At 43.0% G+C, this 22,344-nt stretch overlaps 1 protein-coding gene across 1 annotated transcript; it reads left to right on the top strand.

Annotated features, from left to right (window-relative positions):
* Positions 1-5,352: 5,352 nt before the first annotated feature.
* CITED2 (Cbp/p300 interacting transactivator with Glu/Asp rich carboxy-terminal domain 2) lies at positions 5,353-7,752 on the top strand. The gene is made up of 2 exons (XM_009452108.5): positions 5,353-5,587; positions 6,048-7,752. Exon 2 carries the CDS (start codon positions 6,056-6,058, stop codon positions 6,875-6,877), a length of 822 nt encoding a protein of 273 aa, XP_009450383.1. The 5' UTR covers positions 5,353-5,587; positions 6,048-6,055; the 3' UTR covers positions 6,878-7,752.
* The last annotated feature ends 14,592 nt before the right edge of the window (positions 7,753-22,344 follow it).

The following is a 22,344-nucleotide window of genomic DNA, read 5'->3' as shown; positions in this document are numbered from 1 at the left end:
TCATCAATTTAAAGACCCTTTAAAACAAACATTTCATTGACCTCTACGTGATAATGGCTATATTTCTCTTGAATGAAAAAATACCTAAAGACAGAAAAACTATTATGAGTTTGGTAATAATTTCAAGTGAATTTGTATTTTATGAGTTAGAACCAAGTTTACATGTTTAAAAGTGATATTCACATCTCAGTTTGACATATATACTACATGTAAGACATTATTCAGTTTGCAGATAACACCAGGTTGCATATAGGGCCTCTGTCACTATTAAATCATGTGTTAACAGACTCTCTGGCTACCTCTCTCCTCTTTTCCCTATTCCTCTCCTTCTGAGAAGGTGGCCATGTTTTTCATTGTTTTTATTTTTATTTTTAAAAGATTCTCTGAGACTCAAAGTCCTCCTTACTAAATTGATGAAAGTAATCCCTACTCCTTACATTGAGGATTAAGTGAGCTTTGGGGTTTTGTTTCATTTTGTTGTTTTGTGTTTTGGGTTTTATTTTTTTTTGAGACAAGGTCTTGCTCTGTCACCCAGGCTGGAGTGCAGTGGCACGACCTCGACGTCGACCTGCAGCCTTGACCTCCTGGGCTCAAGTAATGCTCCCACCTCAGCTTCGCGGCTTCCTGAGATGCTGGAACTACAGTCATGCACCACCATGCTCAGCTACTTTTCATATTTTTTGTAGAGTCTGGGGTTTTGCCATATTGCCTAGGCTGGTCTCAAACTTCTGGGCTTAAGCAATTCTCCCACCTTAGCCTCCAAAGTGCTGGTGATTGTAGGCATGAGTCACTGCACTCAGCTGAGATAATTTAAATAACGTACAAAATACAGTGCTAAATCTCACCTTACTCCCTTCCCTAGCTGCACCACACAAGTATGAGGTCTTTCAATATATTTTTTGAAGCTGGGTCCTTCAGTCAGCCTTTTCTCAATTCAGGTTTTAGCTAAAGCCAGAGACTCACCTCTAAAAACTTGTTTCAGTCAAAAGTTCACACCAATGGGGACCTTTGTCCATTACTCAGCAGTCAGTGATGCCCAGGTGAGTCATCTTCCCAAACAGATAACAGTTTTGCCCAAGTGGCTGCCACAATGCAGACAAAGGTAAGCTGCTGTTCTCCTTTTCCACTTGACTTTTCTACCTCCAGCTTTTTTTTGGTAGAAGGGATGAAGGTCTCACTCTATTGCCAAGGCTGGAGTGGAGTGGTGTGATCACAGCTCACTGCAATCTCGAACTCCTGGGCTCAAGCGATCCCCCCGCTTCAGCCTCCCCAGTATCTAGGACTACAGGTATGCACCTCCACACCCGGCTCATTTTCTAATTTTATTTTGTTGCGACAGGATCTCAAGATGTTGCCCAGGTTGGTCTCGAACTCCTGGGCTCAAGTGATCCTCCCACTTCAACCTCCCAAAGTTCTGGGATTACAGGTGTGAGCCACTGCACCTGGCCTACCTCCAGCCTTGAGAGTGACCTTCTCCAGAAAGTCTTCCTTGGCCCCTCATTGGGGTTCCCATAGTGCCAATGCTATATTTTATTCATGCATTCACCCTTCAATTAGTAAAAGTCTAATACCTGCCAGGACTTGTTTCAGACAGTGAATGAACAACCAGGCTAGGTCTCTGCTCTCATGGAGCTGTCATTCTAATGGGGAAGGCAGTAAACTGTCAATTTACCATGCAGCATGTCAGGTAGGAAGATACGCTAAGATGAAACATAAAACAGGGCAAGGAAACAAGAGAGATATTGCTATTTGGGTATGACAGTCAGGGAGAGTTCGCTGAGGTGATATTTGAGCAGAGACATGAAGAAATGAGCATATGGGCCAGTAGGACGTCTGGGAAGAGAGTTCCAGGTGGCAACTTCCTTTGTCAGCAGCAGGGGTCTTGTATTACTCAGTTTACTTACCACTGTTATTGGTCAAATTGTGTCCCCGCAAAAATATCTTGGAGATATGTTGGAGTTCTAACCTCCAGAATATGACCTTCTTTGGAGTCAGGAGCTTATAGAGGTGATCAAGTTAACATGAGGCCAGTAGGAGAAGCCCTAATCCAAAAGGACTAGAGTCCTTGTCAAAAGGGGAACTTTGGACACAGAGATACACATACAGGGGGGCGGGGGGTGGAAAACGTCACATGAAGATGAAGGTGGGGATCAGTGTGATGCATCTACAAGTCAAGGGACACCAAAGATTGCCGGGAAACCACCAAAAGCCAGGAAAGAGACACGGAATAGATTCTCTCTCACGGTCTTCAGAACCAACCCTGCCAACAACTTGGCCTTGTACCTCTAGCCTCCAGAACTGTGAGACAATAATGTTTTGTTGTTTAAAGCTTGATCAGCCTTAAGTTTGTATTAGACTGGTGCAAAAGTAATTACAGTTTTCGCCATTACTTTCAATGGCAAAAAATCACAATTACTTTTGCACCAACCTAAATAGTACTGTGTTATGGCAGCTCTGGGAAATGAATACAACCATTCAGTGCTGTGAGGGCCACAGACAGATCACTCGCTCGCTCACCCAGGTTCACGGGATAAACCCTGGTTATAAGGAACTTCTGGGAGCCCTGGGTTACTGTAAGTGCCCCCTAACTGGACTCCCTGTTTCCTGTCTTACTTTCTCTAACTATTCTCCACAGTACTGCCCTGATCTTTCTAAAATTCAAATCTTTCCTATCTCATGGCTTCACAAGCTTTTACCTGCCTCCCACTGTCTTTGGGATACAGCAAAATTTCTCAGCTTGAGGCCACAATGCCCTTGGCATCCGGCCCCAGCATATTTCTCCAACCTTATTTCTCTCATCTTTGCATTCAGTCCCTAGCCATATATTTTCTACCCCACTCCTAATGGGACCAAACTTCCATTCATCCTGAGGCCTCCACTTAGTCACCATCTCCACCGGAAAGCCTTCCCAAAGCAGCCAGGAGGGGGGTAGGTGTCCCTCCTATGTGCTCTCCAAAGCCCTTTCCTTCAATGCCTTTGTGGCATTTATCACAGTGTGTTCAAGGCCTGTTTGTCAGTTTTCTCCCTGTGACCGTGAGTTCCTATCTTGTTTGTATGTCCAGGCACCAAGAAAGCGCTTGGCACTTGGAGGACATTCAGTGGACGGATGAGAATAAATGAACAAAGCATGCCATGTTCCAACCAGCTGGTCCCAGAACTATTTTGTTCTCCTTTAAGGGATGGGGGATGGGCAGGTGACCTTTCCAGGGATTTCCCAATAGTAGGTAGAACCACTGGAGCTGGATGGAGCTCCACCTTTCCTTAGTGGTTGCAAGAGGAATTTAGATTAGACATTCAAAAGCTGTTCCTTGTGTCGAAAGACACTTGCAGTACAAAGAAGGGAAAGTAAACAATCCCGCGATTTTTGAGGTTGGGGTTTACCAATATTTTAGAATCTGTTTTTTTATAGGAAGTGGCCCCTTCAGGTATCCAAGCCTCTGATACGGTAAACTGCATGTCCTGACCTACAGGTAAAGGTGGTGGGAGGTTAGGAGAATAGGGAATTGTTGCAACTAACAATGCAATGTGTCCTGTGCCCGTATCTCTAAAAAGTAAATATTTTTGAGGTTTAAAAATTATTTGCCTGCACGGTTTGCCGGAGAGCCTGGAAGAGGAAAGAAGACAAGACACAAAGTAACAACATTTACAAAAATATGCCTGACTAGGAAAAGACAGAGGGGTCATAGACGAAAATAATCAGGATTGGGTCTCTTTTGCAAATTCCTGAACGGGGAAATGTATCAGAATTTCCAGTCCTCAAGAAACAGGGCCTTTAAAAGTCTTGTGTGCAAGAAGGGGGAAAAAGACGAGGGGGGGCGGGGAGGCGGACTCGCTCTTCGCAGCAGGAAGTCTTCAATGGCTATCGAGTTATGAAGAAACAACTGCCCAGAAGTCCTTATTCGGAGCGCTAAACTCGATTTTACCACATAAAGAGCAATGTAAAAGCTCAGAACAGCCCCATCATGGTGTTGGGGAAACAACTCGGCTTCCCCATGTGAGAAAGCCAGAGAGCTCCGACTGGGTAGTAGCCCAGACCTGTGTTAGGGGTTTTATTTGCAAGTCAATGAACCAAACGGGCGACCAGGCTCGTTGTGCCGCGTTGTGGAAGCAAGGTTATTATTATCGCCCATTGCCCCACTGAACAATTTCGCTGAAAAGGAAGAGTCCCAGCCGTGTGTGTGCGCGTGGTGCCATACGGGACGTGCAGCTACGTGCCCACCTCCAGAACGACTTTATTTACAAAGCGATTACCACGTTATCTATTTGTTTTCCTTTTCCAGCAAGAGCAGCCTTACTCAGCCCTCAAATTTCTTAATTACAAACCCGTTTGCTTCTAAATCAACCCCAAACCGTCAGGCAGAGCCCGGAGGGAGGCTCTGCAAGTTTGCACACACCCCCACCTCCCGGATCCAGGGCAACAGCAGAAGCAAGTAACTGTGTATGTGCAAAAAGGTGGATCTGGGGACGAGGATCGCTGAGTTTGTTTACAGAGCAGAGACGCCTCAGCTCGGATGCCAAAGCTACCAAGAGCTGCAAACGCAAACTTAGCAGAAGCACACGTACCCCGGGAGCGGCAGGCGGGCCCGAAAGCGCGGACTGGAATTCCAGGGCGCGGGAGCGGGGGTGGCCGGGCCCGCGAGCGCGCTCCGTCCACCTGCAGCCGCTGCCCCTCCCCGCCCCCAGCTCCTGTCCTTGAAAGGAGTGGAGGAAAAAAATGCATCTACAAGCGGTGATCTAGAGTAGGTCTACCCACTGCCCGTATGAAAACACAAAGGCACAGCCTAGGAAGGCGCGCTCAGGAAAGGGCGCATTATTTGTCCGGGTCTTTAAAACCCAACTCGAGGAAGCACAGCCATTCTTCGCTGCCTGTGGAAGCTTTTGCAAAACCGGGGAGGCACAAGGGCACTCTGGAGGGCGGGGGGCGCTGGGCGAGTCCCCTTTTCCAGTAGAGAGCTGGGCAGATCGCTAGGTGAACCGAGTGAGAGAGCTGGGGGTGGGGTAGATCCAGCCTGAGGGGGGCGGTGAGCTCTCCTCGTTGCTATCCCGGCAGGCTCTACCTTCGGGCGGGGCGGCAGGGGAGGATTTTCCCCCTGCCTCGGGGGTGGCTGAGCCAACCTCGCGTTTCTGGGCCGGGAAGAAACCAGAGTCGGGGGGCGACGGGGCGACTGGGCGGCCCCCGGGCCCCGCAGCCTCTGCAACACGTGCCACGGGCGGCGGGGACGCGGCTCCCGGACCCGGTCCAGGGTGTTCGCGGTGTTCCGGAATCCGCGTCTTGGCGCCGCCCGCCCTGGAGGCTCTCGCTCCGCCCTTCCGAAATGCCTATATTAACTGTGGCCAAAGCCCTAAGAAACACAGCTCATTGTTGGCAGCTGCCGGGCGGTCCTGCCGAGCTGTGAGGGCAGCGGAGGGGAAATAAAAGGGAACGGCTCCGAATCTGCCCCAGCGGCCGCTGCGAGACCTCGGCGCCGACATCGCGACAGCGAAGCGCTTTGCACGCCAGGAAGGTCCCCTCTATGTGCTGCTGAGCCGGTCCTGGACCCGACGAGCCCGCCCTCGGTCTTCGGAGCAGAAATCGCAAAAACGGAAGGTAAGCGCAACGGGCGAAGCTGGCTGGGGCTCTTGCCAGCCCAGTCCTCCGAGGGCAGGGTTTGCCCGGAGGAAGAGCGTGAGGCGAAGCTGGGGAATAACAACAGGATGTGCAACAACAGGATGAGGAGGGCTGATTTAATGCCTGAAGTTCGCAGCAGGGCTACGGGGCACTTCCTTTATTAGGCCACTTCGGGGAGCAGAGGGGGTGTGGGCTCGGGTCCCCCCGCCCGATCGCAGGGGAAGGGGCTGTTTGTGCAGCGTCCGGCTGTGTTATGAGTGGCAGCTCTTCCGTGGTGGCTAGCCCGGGTGCACAGGCTGCTAGTGGGATCTTGGGGGTGGTGGTTCGCAGCCGACGTGCGCCCGGGAATCCTGGGGGGCAGAGGCGGGCAAAAGTGGGGTGCGCTGTGGTGGGCGACACGTGTGGCGCGGGTCTCATTATCTGCCCTTTTCACTTCCAGGACTGGAAATGGCAGACCATATGATGGCCATGAACCACGGGCGCTTCCCCGACGGCACCAATGGGCTGCACCATCACCCTGCCCACCGCATGGGCATGGGGCAGTTCCCGAGCCCCCATCACCACCAGCAGCAGCAGCCCCAGCACGCCTTCAACGCCCTAATGGGCGAGCACATACACTACGGCGCGGGCAACATGAATGCCACGAGCGGCATCAGGCATGCGATGGGGCCGGGGACTGTGAACGGAGGGCACCCCCCGAGTGCGCTGGCCCCCGCGGCCAGGTTTAACAACTCCCAGTTCATGGGTCCCCCGGTGGCCAGCCAGGGAGGCTCCCTGCCGGCCAGCATGCAGCTGCAGAAGCTCAACAACCAGTATTTCAACCATCATCCCTACCCCCACAACCACTACATGCCGGATTTGCACCCTGCTGCAGGCCACCAGATGAACGGGACAAACCAGCACTTCCGAGATTGCAACCCCAAGCACAGCGGCGGCAGCAGCACCCCCGGCGGCTCGGGCGGCAGCAGCACCCCCGGCGGCTCGGGCGGCAGCTCGGGCGGCGGCGCGGGCAGCAGCAACAGCGGCGGCGGCAGCGGCGGCAGCGGCAGCAGCAACATGCCCGCCTCCGTGGCCCACGTCCCCGCTGCAATGCTGCCGCCCAATGTCATAGACACTGATTTCATCGACGAGGAAGTTCTTATGTCCTTGGTGATAGAAATGGGTTTGGACCGCATCAAGGAGCTGCCCGAACTCTGGCTGGGGCAAAACGAGTTTGATTTTATGACGGACTTCGTGTGCAAACAGCAGCCCAGCAGAGTGAGCTGTTGACTCGATCGAAACCCCGGCGAAAGAAATCAAACCCCCAACTTCTTCGGCGTGAATTAAAAGAAACATTCCCTTAGACACAGTATCTCACTTTTCAGATCTTGAAAGGTTTGAGAACTTGGAAACAAAGTAAACTATAAACTTGTACAAATTGGTTTAAAAAAAATTGCTGCCACTTTTTTTTCCTGTTTTTGTTTCGTTTTTGTAGCCTTGACATTCACCTCCCTTATGTAGTTGAAATATCTAGCTAACTTGGTCTTTTTCGTTGTTTGTTTTTACTCCTTTCCCTCACTTTCTCCAGTGCTCAACTGTTAGATATTAATCTTGGCAAACTGCTTAATCTTGTGGATTTTGTAGATGGTTTCAAATGACTGAACTGCATTCAGATTTACGAGTGAAAGGAAAAATTGCATTAGTTGGTTGCATGAACTTCGAAGGGCAGATATTACTGCACAAACTCTGCCATCTCGCTTCATTTTTTTAACTATGCATTTGAGTACAGACTAATTTTTAAAATATGCTAAACTGGAAGATTAAACAGATGTGGGCCAAACTGTTCTGGATCAGGAAAGTCATACTGTTCACTTTCAAGTTGGCTGTCCCCCCCGCCGCCCCCCCCCCACCCCCATATGTACAGAAGATAATAGGGTGTGGAATGTCGTCAGTGGCAAACATTTCACAGATTTTTATTTTGTTTCTGTCTTCAACATTTTTGACACTGTGCTAATAGTTATATTCAGTACATGAAAAGATACTACTGTGTTGAAAGCTTTTTAGGAAATTTTGACAGTATTTTTGTACAAAACATTTTTTTGAAAAAATACTTGTTAATTTATTCTATTTTAATTTGCCAATGTCAATAAAAAGTTAAGAAATAACTTGTTTTCTAGAAGTCATTTGGGGTGGTTGTTCCCTTTGGTGTCTTTTTTCCCCCGTCTTTGAGTTGAACACTATTGATGAGAGTAAGCATTCCAAAGGATAAATTACAGGACACTAAAACAGGTCATGATGAGCTTAAGCGGAGAGCAGGATTTAACATAATTGGCATAATGCTTCATTGTTATCATTGTAACATGCCTCTTGGTGTGCTTTAATCAAAAGCTGCAAAGTTGTCACAGTGCTTTTTTTTTTTTTCTTAATTGCCATCATATCAAGTGTACTCCAGAGTTAGAAAGGTTTGCAATACTCAACATTATCTTTTTCAATGGGCAGGAGGCAAAAAAAAATGGTGTTTCTGTTTATACCTGATTCAACTACTTAAAATGGAGGTAGATTGGAATAATATACTGATTGATTGATGGGGGTGGCATTAAATATAAATCTACCTTTATCTCCAGTGATGAGAGTTTTATTTCTCAGCAAAAGTGCCAAGGATAGGTACATATTTTCTAGCGTAATCTCTGAAACAGTGTCTGAGTGATTTATAGTTCTGAGAAAGATGGGGCAGAATTCCACTTTGAGGCTTTCCGTTTTGTCCTATAATATTTAAAATGTACTCAGGTTGACTCAAAGGTCAAATTACAGTCTTTACAAGATGTTCCCTCTTAAGCATGCCCTGTTTTCCTGAATTCTGAGTTTTCCTGTTGCATCCATGGGATGCAAATCACCTGAAAATTATACTTTAATTTTACCTGGATAGATGTCTTATCAAGAAGACCATAGCTACAACTAAGTGGGTATCAAGTTTTGCCTTATATAATCAAGCAAAGGAAAAAGTAATATTGTGAAAATCTCAAATTATCCCAGGTGGAAGGAGAAGGAATTTTGTTTTCTCTTTCATGTTTTCATGGCTTATCTTATGTTTATAAGAGCAACACACCTACCTTCAAGAAAAAATACAGACTTGTATGCAACTTACTAGGGGAAGTAAAAAATGTAGGTTGAGGAAAATCTTATAAATAATGCTTTAAAAGAACATTTCATTTAGACTCTGATTCTCGTCTTAAATTCCATATTTTATAAGAAATCAGGAGGAGCAGATATTTAGAAGTGTTACGAGAGAGTAAGTTGGGCATAAAGGCTGCTTTAAGTATAATTCAGATCACCTACATTTTATAATTCTATTTCCAAGGCAGGCCATGTAAAATTAAAATGCACACACTCCACTGGGTTTTTTATATACCTCTATAATTGACACTTTCTTCTTTAAAATTATGTTCAAATAAATATACTGAATCATCCAAAACTCTTTTTACCCTACTTTAAAAGCTGATCCAGATTTCCACATTAATAGTTAAAGCTGAAGTTTTCTTCAGCTAAGACATGTCAATACTAAATCTGCAATCAGCAATGAATCTTTCTGGCTAAGCATTTTCACAGTAAGTTTTTCTTTCTCTCTTTTTTTTTTTTTCCAGAGGCTCAAGTGAAAAAATATGTTTGCATACATATTAATACAGCAACTCCAATCCTTTTTCACTAGTGCCAGGAAAAAAGGAAAGTGATTAAATGCATTGTTTTTTTTTTTTTTTTTTTTTTTTTTTTGCATAAAGAAGCAAAAGAATTGTCTTGCCACCACCCTTCACCATTTATTCTGCCAGGGAATAAGCCACAACACCTGCTCTGTCACTAAATTCCTCCTGCTGCTCAAACGCCGGAACACGTATGTGGAGATGCAGAGCCCAAGGAACTATTATTAGATCTTGAGCCCATCCCTACCAGAACAGAGGACTCAAACAGAGGAGCTGGGCTAAAAAGCACAATTTGTCTTCAGTACAAATACAAACGCTCCCGCACCCCAATTCACTTGAGTGATCTCTGTTTCATTAAAAACTCTTTCTTGATCAACAATTGAGCAGATTCTACATGATATCTGCAGGTCTCTAAAGCAGAGAAAAATAACTCCTTGTTTCAACAACCTGATTAATGAAACCTGTACAGTGACCTAGATCACCCGGCTACTGGCAGACATTTGCAAAACCTTTTGTGGTCTTGCTTCCTACTAAGTTGCTTATAGCATATGGGGAAATTTGACCTCTGTACCTTGGCTGTTTGTCAAAAAGTTCTAATATGATACAAGAGAGCTTCTGTTCTTTAAGCTTTGCCCAAAAATAGACACTCCATGCTTGATTTTCAAGAAGAGATCAATGATAAGCTGCAGTGCAACCTCATAGCTACATGTCAGAAAAATAAGTCCACATTAATAAAAACGTATACTTCTGTCTTGTGCCTGATAAAATCCTCGTGACAGTATCTTTGCGGGAGCTGATAAAGACGTTAGAGCTATGGATGGGTCTTTGAAGAACAGTTACCTAATCACCACTGTTTATGGGGTGCTGGGCTAGAGCACTAGTAGCAGAAGGCTGACATCTATTGTGAAGTTTATGGTCTCCATGACTTTTACTACTGTAAACGCCTGGGATGGCTATAAATTGATGTCAACATTAAAGGCCAGATCCTTTAGAGAAAAATATTAATCCACTAATCTATTATGGGTGGCCAGCTTTGCAATAAAAACTTTGCAGCCCCGGACCATTAGGTGTTTTCGCCCCCTTGTGGAATTTATTTAGAAGGTCAATGAAAAGCTGTTTCCTCAAGAGCTTTTTCGCTTTATTGTTTGTTGTGTTGCCGTTTCTGAAGACTTTGTTTTCTTCTTTGAGCAAACAGCACATATTCGAGCAACACATTTTTTAAATCAAAGAAGATTCCAAAATAAACATCCTTTATAAAATAAGAATATTTTACTTACCAAAAACCTTAACCTATGATTAAGTGTGCATAATTGAGATTTGCCTCATATTTGAAAATATGCATTACCTAAGGGGTTTTCTTTTAAAAGTGTAAGGAGCGGTGGTTTGGGCCGATGCTTTAGCCTGCAAACTGAGGGGATGGCAAACCCTCGGCGCCTCCACAACAGGACTGTTGATTTGCAGTAAGGGTAAATAACAATGCATTTGATGGTATGAGGTTGGAAAGGTGGAGGGAAATATCCAGGAATGCAGAAAGCAATTATCCACATTGGAATGTGACCAAGCCACCAGCCCTAATCTTGTGAAAGGACTGCAGGATCTTTAATGAGGATGAGTGTTGCTGTCTAATTGAGTCAGTAAAATTTACTTTAAAATAAACCGGGCAGATAACATTGCCTCCAAAAAATAAATAAATTTAGAATTCAAGGAATTTAAGACCCATGCCATTGGCAATTTTTTCCTCTGCAGTGGAATTGTTTTGCTAGCATGAAAGCAGCAGTACACCTCTTCAGAAATGCATGCTTCAGAGATGGTATTTATCATTTTGGGACTGTACCACTATCATCAAAATCAGCGCTCCCGGGCAGGTTGAGGCTGAGCCTCCAGAAGAGAACAATAGGTAGCACATCAAATGACTTAACCAGTGAACCCCTATTATCATGGGCTCTGTTTGTCTTCTCCCCCTAGAATAGAAGGAACAATGGCAATGTCAGAATTTTAATTGCAATGGACTGGCTTAAATTACTTGACCTATTTTTATGCAGCAAGGAGAAAAATGATTCTTTTTTTTTTCCTGGTAGCCATACTTTTAATTTAAACTGGAAAAGGAAATATAAGAATATTTTCCATCAAATAACATACTGCTGATAATTTTAGTTTGCCTTGTAGTGAGACCTACCTATATTTTAAAAAAATATTAAAACATCTGAAATAAAGAACTTCTTCCCTTCCCAGGAAGAAATTAAACTCATAAGTAATGCAGTAATGCTAAAGAGTGAGAAAATATTCTAAGAGCGGCTGGCGTGAATTTCTATCATATTTTGATATTTATACACAATGAAAGAAAAGCTATGATAAATAAGAGTCTGTTGTGTTGAGGAACTGAATCCATGATCCTTGGGAAAGAGAAACTATCAGACCGACCTCTTCCATACTCTCTATGAACAAATAATGACTTTTTAGCGGCTGGATTCTTATCAGTTACTTCCTTCCCCTAGAGGAGCACTAAATGAAGCAGCCCCAGGAGGCAGTTAGTGGTGCTTTTTGAGAATTCAGCTTGGCTAAATCAGGACTTGCAGAGTGAGCAAAAAGCACATGAAAGAAAGATGGACGGTGAATATTATTACTTGCTTTATATGTTATTAGTTTTCATTAGGCTGAACTAATCTGAAAGATTAGTGAGGCAGGGGCACAACCAGGGGTGAGGACTGTGGTTCACGGAATTCTTGGAATTTTCCCATGGTATCACCATTGTGCTCAGCCCTGAAATCCTTCCCTTTCTTCCCTCTACAGTAGGGTGGTTACTTGATTACATTTTGGGTTGCTGAACAAAGCCGACAGGGGAATCTGTCTCCTGAGGAGCCTGTAGCAAGGCAAGGTTAGCGTGGTGCGCATTGCAGGAGATATGCAAATAGGCGAGTGGCTTTTGAAAAGTTAATAGTGCCCAAAGAATTCTGCCTGTCCATTCCTGAAAGCTGAGTGGGGAGAAAAATTAAGGCTTGAGTGCAAGTCAAACTAGCACAAAATCAGGAAAAGTCAGCCAACTCCAGATTGTCAATACTGTTTTTATGAACACATGCTACAGTGAAGGAAATGGGATTGGAGGCTATTGAGGTCTTTTCTCTTTGGGTTTTCCTATGGATTGGTATAACATTTGGCCTTGTGATTTCCTTAGTCACTAGGCCACAGAATTTTATTGTTGTTACTGGTGGTGGTTTATTCTCGTAACCCACTGGGTTTGGGGTTTGGTTTGGGTTCCGTTGGGTTTTTTGCTTCGTGACAGTTGCTATCTCCTTAAAGCACATATAGTATACTTCAATTGTGCATACACATTCTTAGATCACCTTGTAAATATGGCCCCGTTGCATGTATTTTGGATAACTCTTGAAAGGAGGATAAGCAAGATGATGACCAGTTTCATATATCTCTCTTCACCCTATGTGTTTAGCAAACATAAGGACGATGAGGCCAGTAGGTGAAAAATGATTGAACTGACTGTTATGTTCCTAATATGAACTTAAATATCTAAATGTTTCTAAGATCCCCTTCTGACACCATTTTTTGGATCAATAGTTCTCAGCTGGGTAGAGGTACCTCTCAGGATGGGGAGAAGGGAGAGAAAACAGTAACTTATAAAAACATATTCCATACTATATTTGGACAGATGTTTTAATACACATTCTTTTAGTAAAACAAAATGTAGAAAGACATTTCAAACTCTTAGTATTTATTTATTTATTTTTTTTGGGACAGAGTCTTGCTCTGTTGCCAGGCTGGAGTGCAGTGGCGCGATCTCAGCTCACTGCAACCTCCGCCTACTGGGTTCAAGCGATTCTCCTGCCTCAGCCTCCTGAATAGCTGGGACTACAGGCACGCACCACCATGCACAGCTAGTTTTTTTGTATTTGTTGGCCAGGATGATCACAATCTCTTGACCGCGTGATCCATTCACCTCGGCCTCCCAAAGTGCTGGGATTACAGCGTGAGCCACTGCGCCTGGCCTCAAAATCTTCTTGACTGATAGGGCATAGATTTTTAAATGGTAAGAAACACTGTTTAGACTGCATGGGATCAAATCGAAGAAATTTACCCTTCAGTCAACATCTCTTAACAAATCTCTCTGTTGACCATAAGTTTCCTGTGGCTGCCTTAGTTGAGCACTTACTATGTGACAGATATTGTGGTAGGCACTTTACATACATAATCTCATTTAATGCTCACAATATGCTTGCAAGATTCATGATATTCTTCCAAATTTACATAAGGAAATTGACATTTAGAGAGGAAGTCAACTGCTCAAGGACAACACAGTAGCAGATAGAGGAGCAGAGTAGTTTCCAGACCTAGCTTCCGAGTCAGTGCTCTTTCTAAGACGCAGTGCTGCTGTGATAAACCAAATGACACCTATTCTTAAATGCCACTGATTGTAAAATTATCAATTTAATAAGTGATTAAGAAAAAAACCCATTACATTACATGAACACAAGTTCTAAAATATATGAACACAACTATACCATGTATTTATCCGTACAATCACACACCGTTTCCTTTTGGGATTCACAAGATTCGGGCCTACGCTTTTTCAAATTTGGTATAAAAATTCCTCCAAATTAAGTGTGACCCCTGAAAGTGCATGAGTAGCCTCATGGTGAGCTGCTTACCCCTTCCTAATGTTTTGACCTCGTTAGCACCTCAAGTCCAATGAAAGAATATCAGTGATTTAAATTGCAGTTTCAGGTTTTTTTTCCTTAATTGAATTCCTTCTTGTTGGAAATAAACAGTTTCTTTCAGAAATTAAGCCAATGCCTTACCCTCCCAATTCTATACTCTATTAAATGAGAATGTTAGTTACTAAATTCTGGCACATAAATATGACCGCTTTACAACTTGCCCAACTGCCTGCCAGCGATTATGTTTTAATATTGATTATAAGATTCAGGCTGATTTCATAATGTTAAGATTTTTTTAAGTACATGTTAGAATAAAGGAAATACAATATTTAGTTACTTTACACTTAACTAATCTTCCTCAATTTATCCAAAGTTTCTTGATGCAAATGTAAACTCACGTTCTCTTACTTTGGTCTTCTATGGAAATGGAGAACTCTTCTATTAATAGTTGTACTGAAAAGAATAGTAGATCAGGAATAAAAAACATAGGTCTAGTCTTAACTCTGCAACCAAATAGCTGTGTAATTTAATCGTTGTTGACTCAAGTTTCTCCATCAGTAAAATGAAGATGTTTAATTAATACATCTTGTATTCAAATTCTCATGAAGAAAACATAAGCCCGTTCCTATCATTTCTCCTCCTCTGAAAACATGGAGTACAATATTATAAGACCACCTCAAAACCTGTTCCATCATTCTTACCATTGTTTTTCCAAGCTCACCGTGAGTCTGTGGGTGTGCCATAGACCTGACCCAGTTGTGTCAACTTTCCAAAGATTGGAATCGTCTCTGCAAATATTCCCTTTCATTGCCATAATGAGCACAAATTTTGGCTACTGAGATTTATCAGCCTGCAAGCAAATGCCAAAAAAGCTTGCCACCCTAGGAAATATTTCCAGAACATGACATTGCAAATTTGCTGATGCAGTTGTTTAAATTATGTGTGTGTGTGTATGGTGTGTAACTTACTGGAAATAATTCGATCAATTCTTTATTTCAGGTTCTGTTTTATATTCTTACAGGTTAATTTCACTTTTCCAACCTCATAAATAACAAACCATAACTATCTGAACTCTCTTCCTTTCAAACATCTTTTCCTGGGCCACAATTATTATCGTCATCATTAGCATGACTGTTAGTATTATTTACTTTCTCAGAGAGGCAATCCTATATACAATGCTAAGTCAGAGGAAGCTAGCATGTGTTGAACACTATAATAAGCAGATACGTAAGAGTTTTCAAGTAGTTAAGAGGCATTTGTCTATATCCATTTATCTATTTCTCCCTCCCCAACTTTACAACACCACATTCCACCAGTTTGGGAAATCAATTATTTAGCTAGATGACCAACTAATAGATTAGTTGAAAATTGTTAAACAAAAGTGTATCATAATACATAACTATCCAGGAAATAATTATAGGCTGACATGTAAAAGTAATGTAGCTAAAGAACCATGATAATGTTACAAAATATTTGTTCCTTTCATCACTTAACCACTAGATGGAGCTAAAGGTCTGCAAATTCAAATTTGTGCTTTTCTCCTGAGCTGCTGGACTGTCATTTCCTTAAAGAACTTGCCCCCATCCCCACTTACCATTTCCTGTTTGTATTACTGAAACAAAAAATATCCTATGTAACCTATTTTAACCCTCAAAATTAAAAATATGTCAAGGTCACCCAAATACACTCTGCCCAAGCACCACTGCTCGCTACAGTCTAATAAAAATAGGAAATTGACAAAAGATGTCTTTGAGCAACTCCACTTTTTTTCTTTTTTTTTATTATACTTTAAGTTCTAGAGTACATGTGCACAACGTGCAGATTTGCTACATAGGTATACATCTGCCATGTTGGTTTGCTGCACCCATTAACTCATCATTTACATTAGGTATTTCTCCTAATGCTATCCCTCCCCCTACCCCCCACCCCACGACAGGCCCCGGGGTGTGCTGTTCCCCGCCCTGTGTCCAAGTGATCTCATTGTTCAGTTCCCACCTATAAGTGAGAACATGCGGTGTTTGGTTTTCTGTCCTTGTGATAGTTTGCTGAGAATGATGGTTTCCAGCCGCATCCATGTCCCTGCAAAGGACATGAACTCATCCTTTTTTATGGCTGCATAGTATTCCATGGTGTATATGTGCCACATTTTCTTAATCCAGTCCATCATTGATGGACATTTGGGTTGGTTCCAAGTCTTTGCTCTTGTGAATAGTGCCACAATAAACATACATGTGCAAGTGTCTTTATAGTAGCATGATTTACAATCCTTTGGGTATATACCCAGTAATGGGATCACTGGGTCAAATGGTATTTCTAGTTCTAGATCCTTGATGAATCTCCACACTGTATTCCACAATGGTTGAACTAGTTTACACTCCCACCAACAGTGTAAAAGTGTTTCTATTTCTCCACATCCTCTCCAGCACCTGTTGTTTCCTGACTTTTTAATGATCGCCATTCTAACTGGTGTGAGATGGTATCTCATTGTGGTTTTGATTTGCATTTCTCTGATGACCAGTGATGATGAGCATTTTTTTCATGTGTCTGTTGGCTGTTACATAAATGTCTTTTTTTGAGGAGTGTCTGTTCATATCCTTTGCCCACTTTTTGATGGGGTTGTTTTTTTCTTGTAAATTTGTTTAAGTTCTTTGTAGATTCTGGATATTAGCCCTTTGTCAGATGGGTAGATTGCAAAAATTTTCTCCCATTCTGTAGGGAGCAACTCCACTTTCTTCCCCTTTTTAACCCCTTCCCTTTTTGAAGTGTTCTCCTGCCTTCCATTTGCTCAGGTATCAGTGGCTCAATTTTCTGCCCTGCTGGGACGTTTATATCTTAATAGAGAAATTTGAGAGAGAGAGCATTTAAAACTAAAGGAAGAAATTTTGAATGGTAGGATTTTGTGCATCATTCAGAAAGATATTTGAAGGTCCCTAAGCCTTTCTCTATCTTTTTCTGACCCTGAAATCATTCCTTTTTCCTGTCTCTCCTATCTCTCAAGCCAGTGCTATTCAAAATCTTATACGAGGCCCTTTGCTCCTACCTTAAATATTGGTGTTTGCCAGACTTCTTACCTCACCTCACTAGTCAATTTCATCTATTTCTAAAGGGCTCTGATACCACCTAGATATTGAGCATTTCAAAACCCAGATGTCCAGCCCAGACCTCCCCAATCTCTGCTTACTACTGAATGAACACACGCACGTGCACACACAGACACACACACACACACACACACTGACGTCTGATACACATTGAAGTAGAATATGTCCAAGACTTTATTCAGTCCTCTCTCATTCACTTCCTGTGTTCTGATTCCTGGTTAATGGAACTGCTATTCATCCAGACACTGAAACCAGAAATCTAGAACTTTCTTCCATTCCTTCCCTTTTCTTCACCACCAGCCAAGCTACTTAGTTACCACATTCAACAAACTTGCTGTGTTTGCTGTCCGCCTGCCTAAAATGTGCTTTCCTTCCTAAACCTCCCTTAGGTCTTTGTGAGAATTTGCTTCCCAGATGGCCACACTAATTAAAATGGAAAGCCATCTCCAGCTTTTCCCCATGGCATGCCCTATCCCTTTAATCCTGATCAACTTTTCCCCAGAGCACTGCCAAGGGTGTTTAAAACTCTGTAAAGGCCCGGCACGGTGGCTCACCCCTGTAATCCCAGCACTTTGGGAGGCCGAGGCGGGCAGATCACGAGGTCAGGAGATCAAGACCATCCTGGATAACACGGTGAAACCTCATCTCTACTAAAAATACAAAAAATTAGCCGGGCGTGGTGGCGGGCGCCTGTAGTCCCAGCTACTCAGGAGGCTGAGGCAGGAGAATGGCGTGAACCCGGGAGGCGGAGCTTGCAGTGAGCCCGGATCGCACCACTGCACTCCAGCCTGGGTGACAGAGCGAGACTCCGTCTCAAACAAACAAACAAAAACTGCCTGTAAATTTTTTGACACTCATCTCATCAAAACAGCATTAGGCCTCTTCCCTGAATCTGAGGTTCACTTATGGACTCTCTTCCTGTGTAACTTTCAAGACTGAATAAGAAAACACCGCATAGTTTCCCTTTGGTTCTCTTGGGACACACGCCTCTGGAGCTCTGGGCTACAATATAAGAAGTCCAGCTACCCTGACACGGCCATGCTGTAAGGAAGCCATGCCACAGGGAAAAGCCATGTGTAGGTGCGTCCACCAGCAGCAGCAGCCAAGGTTCCCAGGTGATAGCCACTATCGACTGCCTCCAGGTGCTTCCAGGGTCCAGCTGTCGAGTGCCAGCATCTGTAGCATCTTCCCTGTGGAACCCCCAGGTATTATACGCTATGGAGCAAAGTCCTTGCACTAGCTCAGGCCAACTGAAATGGTGAATCTGGGCAGCCATGTTTATACCATAATGACCCTGTCTCCCAATGATACAGCAGATTGGACTATGGGCAAGTAGCTGTCAGGAAAGGCTAGCACATTGGCTGGCCGGGAAAACTCCAACAAAGAGACAGAGAAACTATAGTCAAAGAAAGCATGGAGGTGTTTTTAGTGAAATTATCTAATATTGACCCTGTAATGTCCTCTGGAAGCCATGCACTCATACTGAAGAGCAGAGAAACTGGTTTGCAGAAGTCAGCGGGAGAGTGGAACACATTGCCTGAACAAAGCAATAGTAAGAGACCATCTGGTGCTAAATCAAGATAGATGGAGAGGGAAGACACATCTGTCCCGGGCAACTTCCTGGTTTCCTGATTAGCACCCACCATACCCACAGTTCCTGTAAGATGTGTCTATGCCTTTTGTAACTTGTCTAACTTGAGGGATTTTGAGAATATCTATTTAATTACTCTGTGCTCTTGCACATGCTGCTCCCTCTGCCCAAAAGGCACTTCCTCATCTTCATTCCTTTGCTGAAATGTCCTTCAATACCCACCTTAAGTATCTTCTTCTCTGAGAAACTTCCTCATATACCTCCCTACTTTGCAGCACCCCTATACCTTATAAATACCTCTGTTTGTATGGATTACCTACACAGTATTACAATTATTTGATAATAAGCTTCTCTCTTCTACTTTGCAATCATATCTATTAAGAAATTTTTAGCTGCAAATAATAGAAATCCTGATTCTGGCTTAAACCATGAGAAATACATTTATTATCTGTCAAAAGTCAAGAAGGCAAGGGCAGGCTTCAGGGTTGATTATTTCACTGATCAATAATGTCCACAGAGACTCAGGCTTCTCTCATCTCTCTCCTGGGCTGTCGTCAGTGTTGGCCGCACCGTGGACCAGTGACAGGTGGCATGAGCAGAGCTCACGTGACATGTAGGGAAAAGAAAACTTTCTCCAGAACCATCCTTTTCTTCATGTATCATGTCATGGACCAATTTCTGAACCAACCAACCACTGGGATTGGTTTTACCATGGGGTGGAATTATCACAATTGACTTAATCACCTTGGTGTGAAATGGATATTAAACTGGCAACTCCATCACCAGAAGAGTTAACAGCTAAGCAGACCTTTTCTAAAATTTCTGTTTCAAAGCATAGATTTTAAGCTGTAATTGACAGGGACTCTTTTTAAAGTTTTTTTTTTTTTTCCAAATCTTCTTCATATCATAAAGACATATATAGCTAACAAAATTATATCATAAATCACTCAAAGAGGGTTTACTTGATTAAGGTTGAAATGTCTTCTATAAAGCAACATTTGTTAATATAAATAAATATTCTATTAAAAAGAAGTATATGGTCATTATGTCTTCATTTCTAGCCCTTCAAAATATGTTTGATATTCCCTTGTTAATATGACTAATAAGTAATTTTTCTGCACCAAGAAAATCATGTACATTTTGGCAGGTGATTAATCTCTGTGCAAAATGAACAGAATCTAATATTTATGAACAAATTACTGATAACTATATAATCTATTTCCATAATAAATGCACTGGTCCGTATGACAAAGCCAAAAAGAATATAAAAACAGCCTGACAAGATTCAAACACGGAAGATAAGAAAACTCTAATATATGGCCGTGAACATCTTCTGTTCTGTCTACTCATTGCTTGTCCTTCCACAAAATGCCACTTTTTTACTTTAGTTACATACGTCCATGTGAGAATTCCCATAATCCTATGTGCCCTGGGCACAGTGAATGGCTAGGGGTGCCCAGATGGGCCCAGTTGAAACATTCATCACACTTTCATCTTACTCTCTGGCTGCAGCTAATTGGTCTGTGGATAACACTGACCCAACAGAAACCTTCCCACAGGAGTTAGCTTTTTTCCTTTTTTCTTCATTTCAGTAACTTTTGGGGCACAAATAGTTTTTTGTTGCACAGATGAATTATGTAGCAGTGAATTGAGATTTTAGTGCTCCCATCACCCATGTAGTGTATGTTGTACCTAATGTGTAGTTTTTTATCCCTAAACCCCCTTCCACCTTTCTTGTTCTGAGTATCTGTAGTCCAATATATCACTCTGTATGCCTTTGCATACTCACAGCTCAGCTCCCACTTATCAATGAGAACACATGGTTTTTGGTTTTCCACTCCCAAGTTACTTCACTTAGAATAATGGCCTCCAGTTTCATCCAAATTGCTGCAAAGACATTATTTCATTCCTTTTAATGGCTGAGTAGTATTCCATGGTGTATATATACCACATTTGCTTTATCCACTCATTAGTCAAAGGGCACTTAGGTTAGTTCCACATCTTTGCAATTGTGAATTGGGCTGCTATAAACATGCATGTGCAAAGATCATTTTCATGTAATGACTTTTTTTCCTCTGGGTAGATACTCAGTAGTAGGGTTGCTGGATCAAATGGTAGATCTACTTTTAGTTCTTTAAGGAATCTCCATACTGTTTTCCATAGAGGTTGTACTAATTTACATTCCCATCAGCACTGCATAAAAGTTCCTTTTTCCCCATATCCATAGCAATATCTGTTGCTTTTGACTTTTTAATAATGGCCATTCTTGAAGGAGTAAGGTGGTATTGCACTGTGGTTTTAATTTGCATTCCTCCCCCTCCCCCAGGAGCTTTTAACTTGACAACAGAGAGATCAAGTTTTAAGTCCTCTTTAGTGATGAAACTATGAGCCTGTAAACTGCTGTTAGCCATACTTCCAGCAGTGTGAAAGAAGTGAGTGTGGGAGAATACACACTCTGTTCATCTGTATTCACACTGCTAAGAAGATATACCCAAGACTGGGTAATTTATACAGGAAAGAGATTTAATTGACTCATAGTTCAGCATGGCTGTGGAGGCCTCAGGAAACTTACAATCATGGCAGAAGAGGAAGCAAACACGTCCTTCTTCACATGGTGGCAGAGAGAACCATCAGATCTCGTGAGAACGCACTCAACTATCACAAGAACAGCATGGAGGTAATTGCCCCCCTGATTCAATGACCTCCCACCAGGTCCCTCCCACAACACATGGGGATTATGGGAACTACAATTCTAAATGAGATTTGGGTGGGGACACAGCCAAACCATATCAACAGAAAATATGAAGAAAGAAGCAGAGACAAAAAGGTAATCTGTTACTATCTGAGTCCCTGAGGTCTAGGTGCAACTTTACCCTTCCTGAAGTTTGGTTACGAGAGACAATAAAATTTTCCCTTCCAGAACTAATTTGAATTGTGATCAAACACATGAAACAAAATTATCTTGACTAATCATACTAATACTAACACAACTTTCATCTCCACTGTATTTTGTTTGTTTGCTTGCTTGCTTTTAAATATTTTCCTGAAGTATATGTTTGGGAGGAACTTCTATTTTATGTATACTTTCAAAGTCACTTACAAATGATCTTTTCAGGAAACAATATGAGAGATATAACATGTCTGTATTAAAATTCACTTTTTTTATCCTTGGATAAGGCTTCTAGCATTGTCTTGCACCAATATTACAGTAAGTAATGGACATTGTGAAGTGCTGCTCAAATCCCCCTTCAGGACTGAAGAACTTCTTCCCTCCATTACTGGGAATACTGTCAGCAAATGGCCCTCAACGGACACCTTCTTTTGGAATTTCCTCACCACCTTGCTCAAGGTCACACCCCTTCTGGAGGCAGCCTGCATCCAATGTCTGGAATAAAGGCCTGGCTCTCTCGTCAAGTTGGGACAACTCTGGGAGACCATCCTAGGAGCTTCCCATGGATGAACTGAGGACTTTCTTGAGGCTGCATTGAAGTTCATCTTCTGCCCAATCTGTCCTTCTGCTTCCTTCCACAGGCGTTGCTTCCAAGACCACTCCCAATCCACTCCCAGCATTCTAATATTCATCTCAGGGGCAGCCCCTCCTAAAGAACTCAACAGGTAGCACAACACTTTAAAAATCGTCAAACTGGGCTGGGCACGGTGGCTCATGCCTGTAATCCCAGCACTTTAGGAGGCCGAGGCAGGT

Source organism: Pan troglodytes, chromosome 5 (genome assembly GCF_028858775.2).
Source record: "Pan troglodytes isolate AG18354 chromosome 5, NHGRI_mPanTro3-v2.0_pri, whole genome shotgun sequence".
Taxonomy (NCBI): Eukaryota; Metazoa; Chordata; class Mammalia; order Primates; family Hominidae; genus Pan; species Pan troglodytes.
Note: the sequence above shows the minus strand (reverse complement) of the source record. Positions and strands in the feature narration are given on the sequence as shown.

Excerpts from the sequence above, each read along its gene's own strand:
- CITED2 (XM_009452108.5), top strand. The coding sequence starts at position 6,056 with ATGGCAGACCATATGATGGCCATGAACCACGGGCGCTTCCCCGACGGC.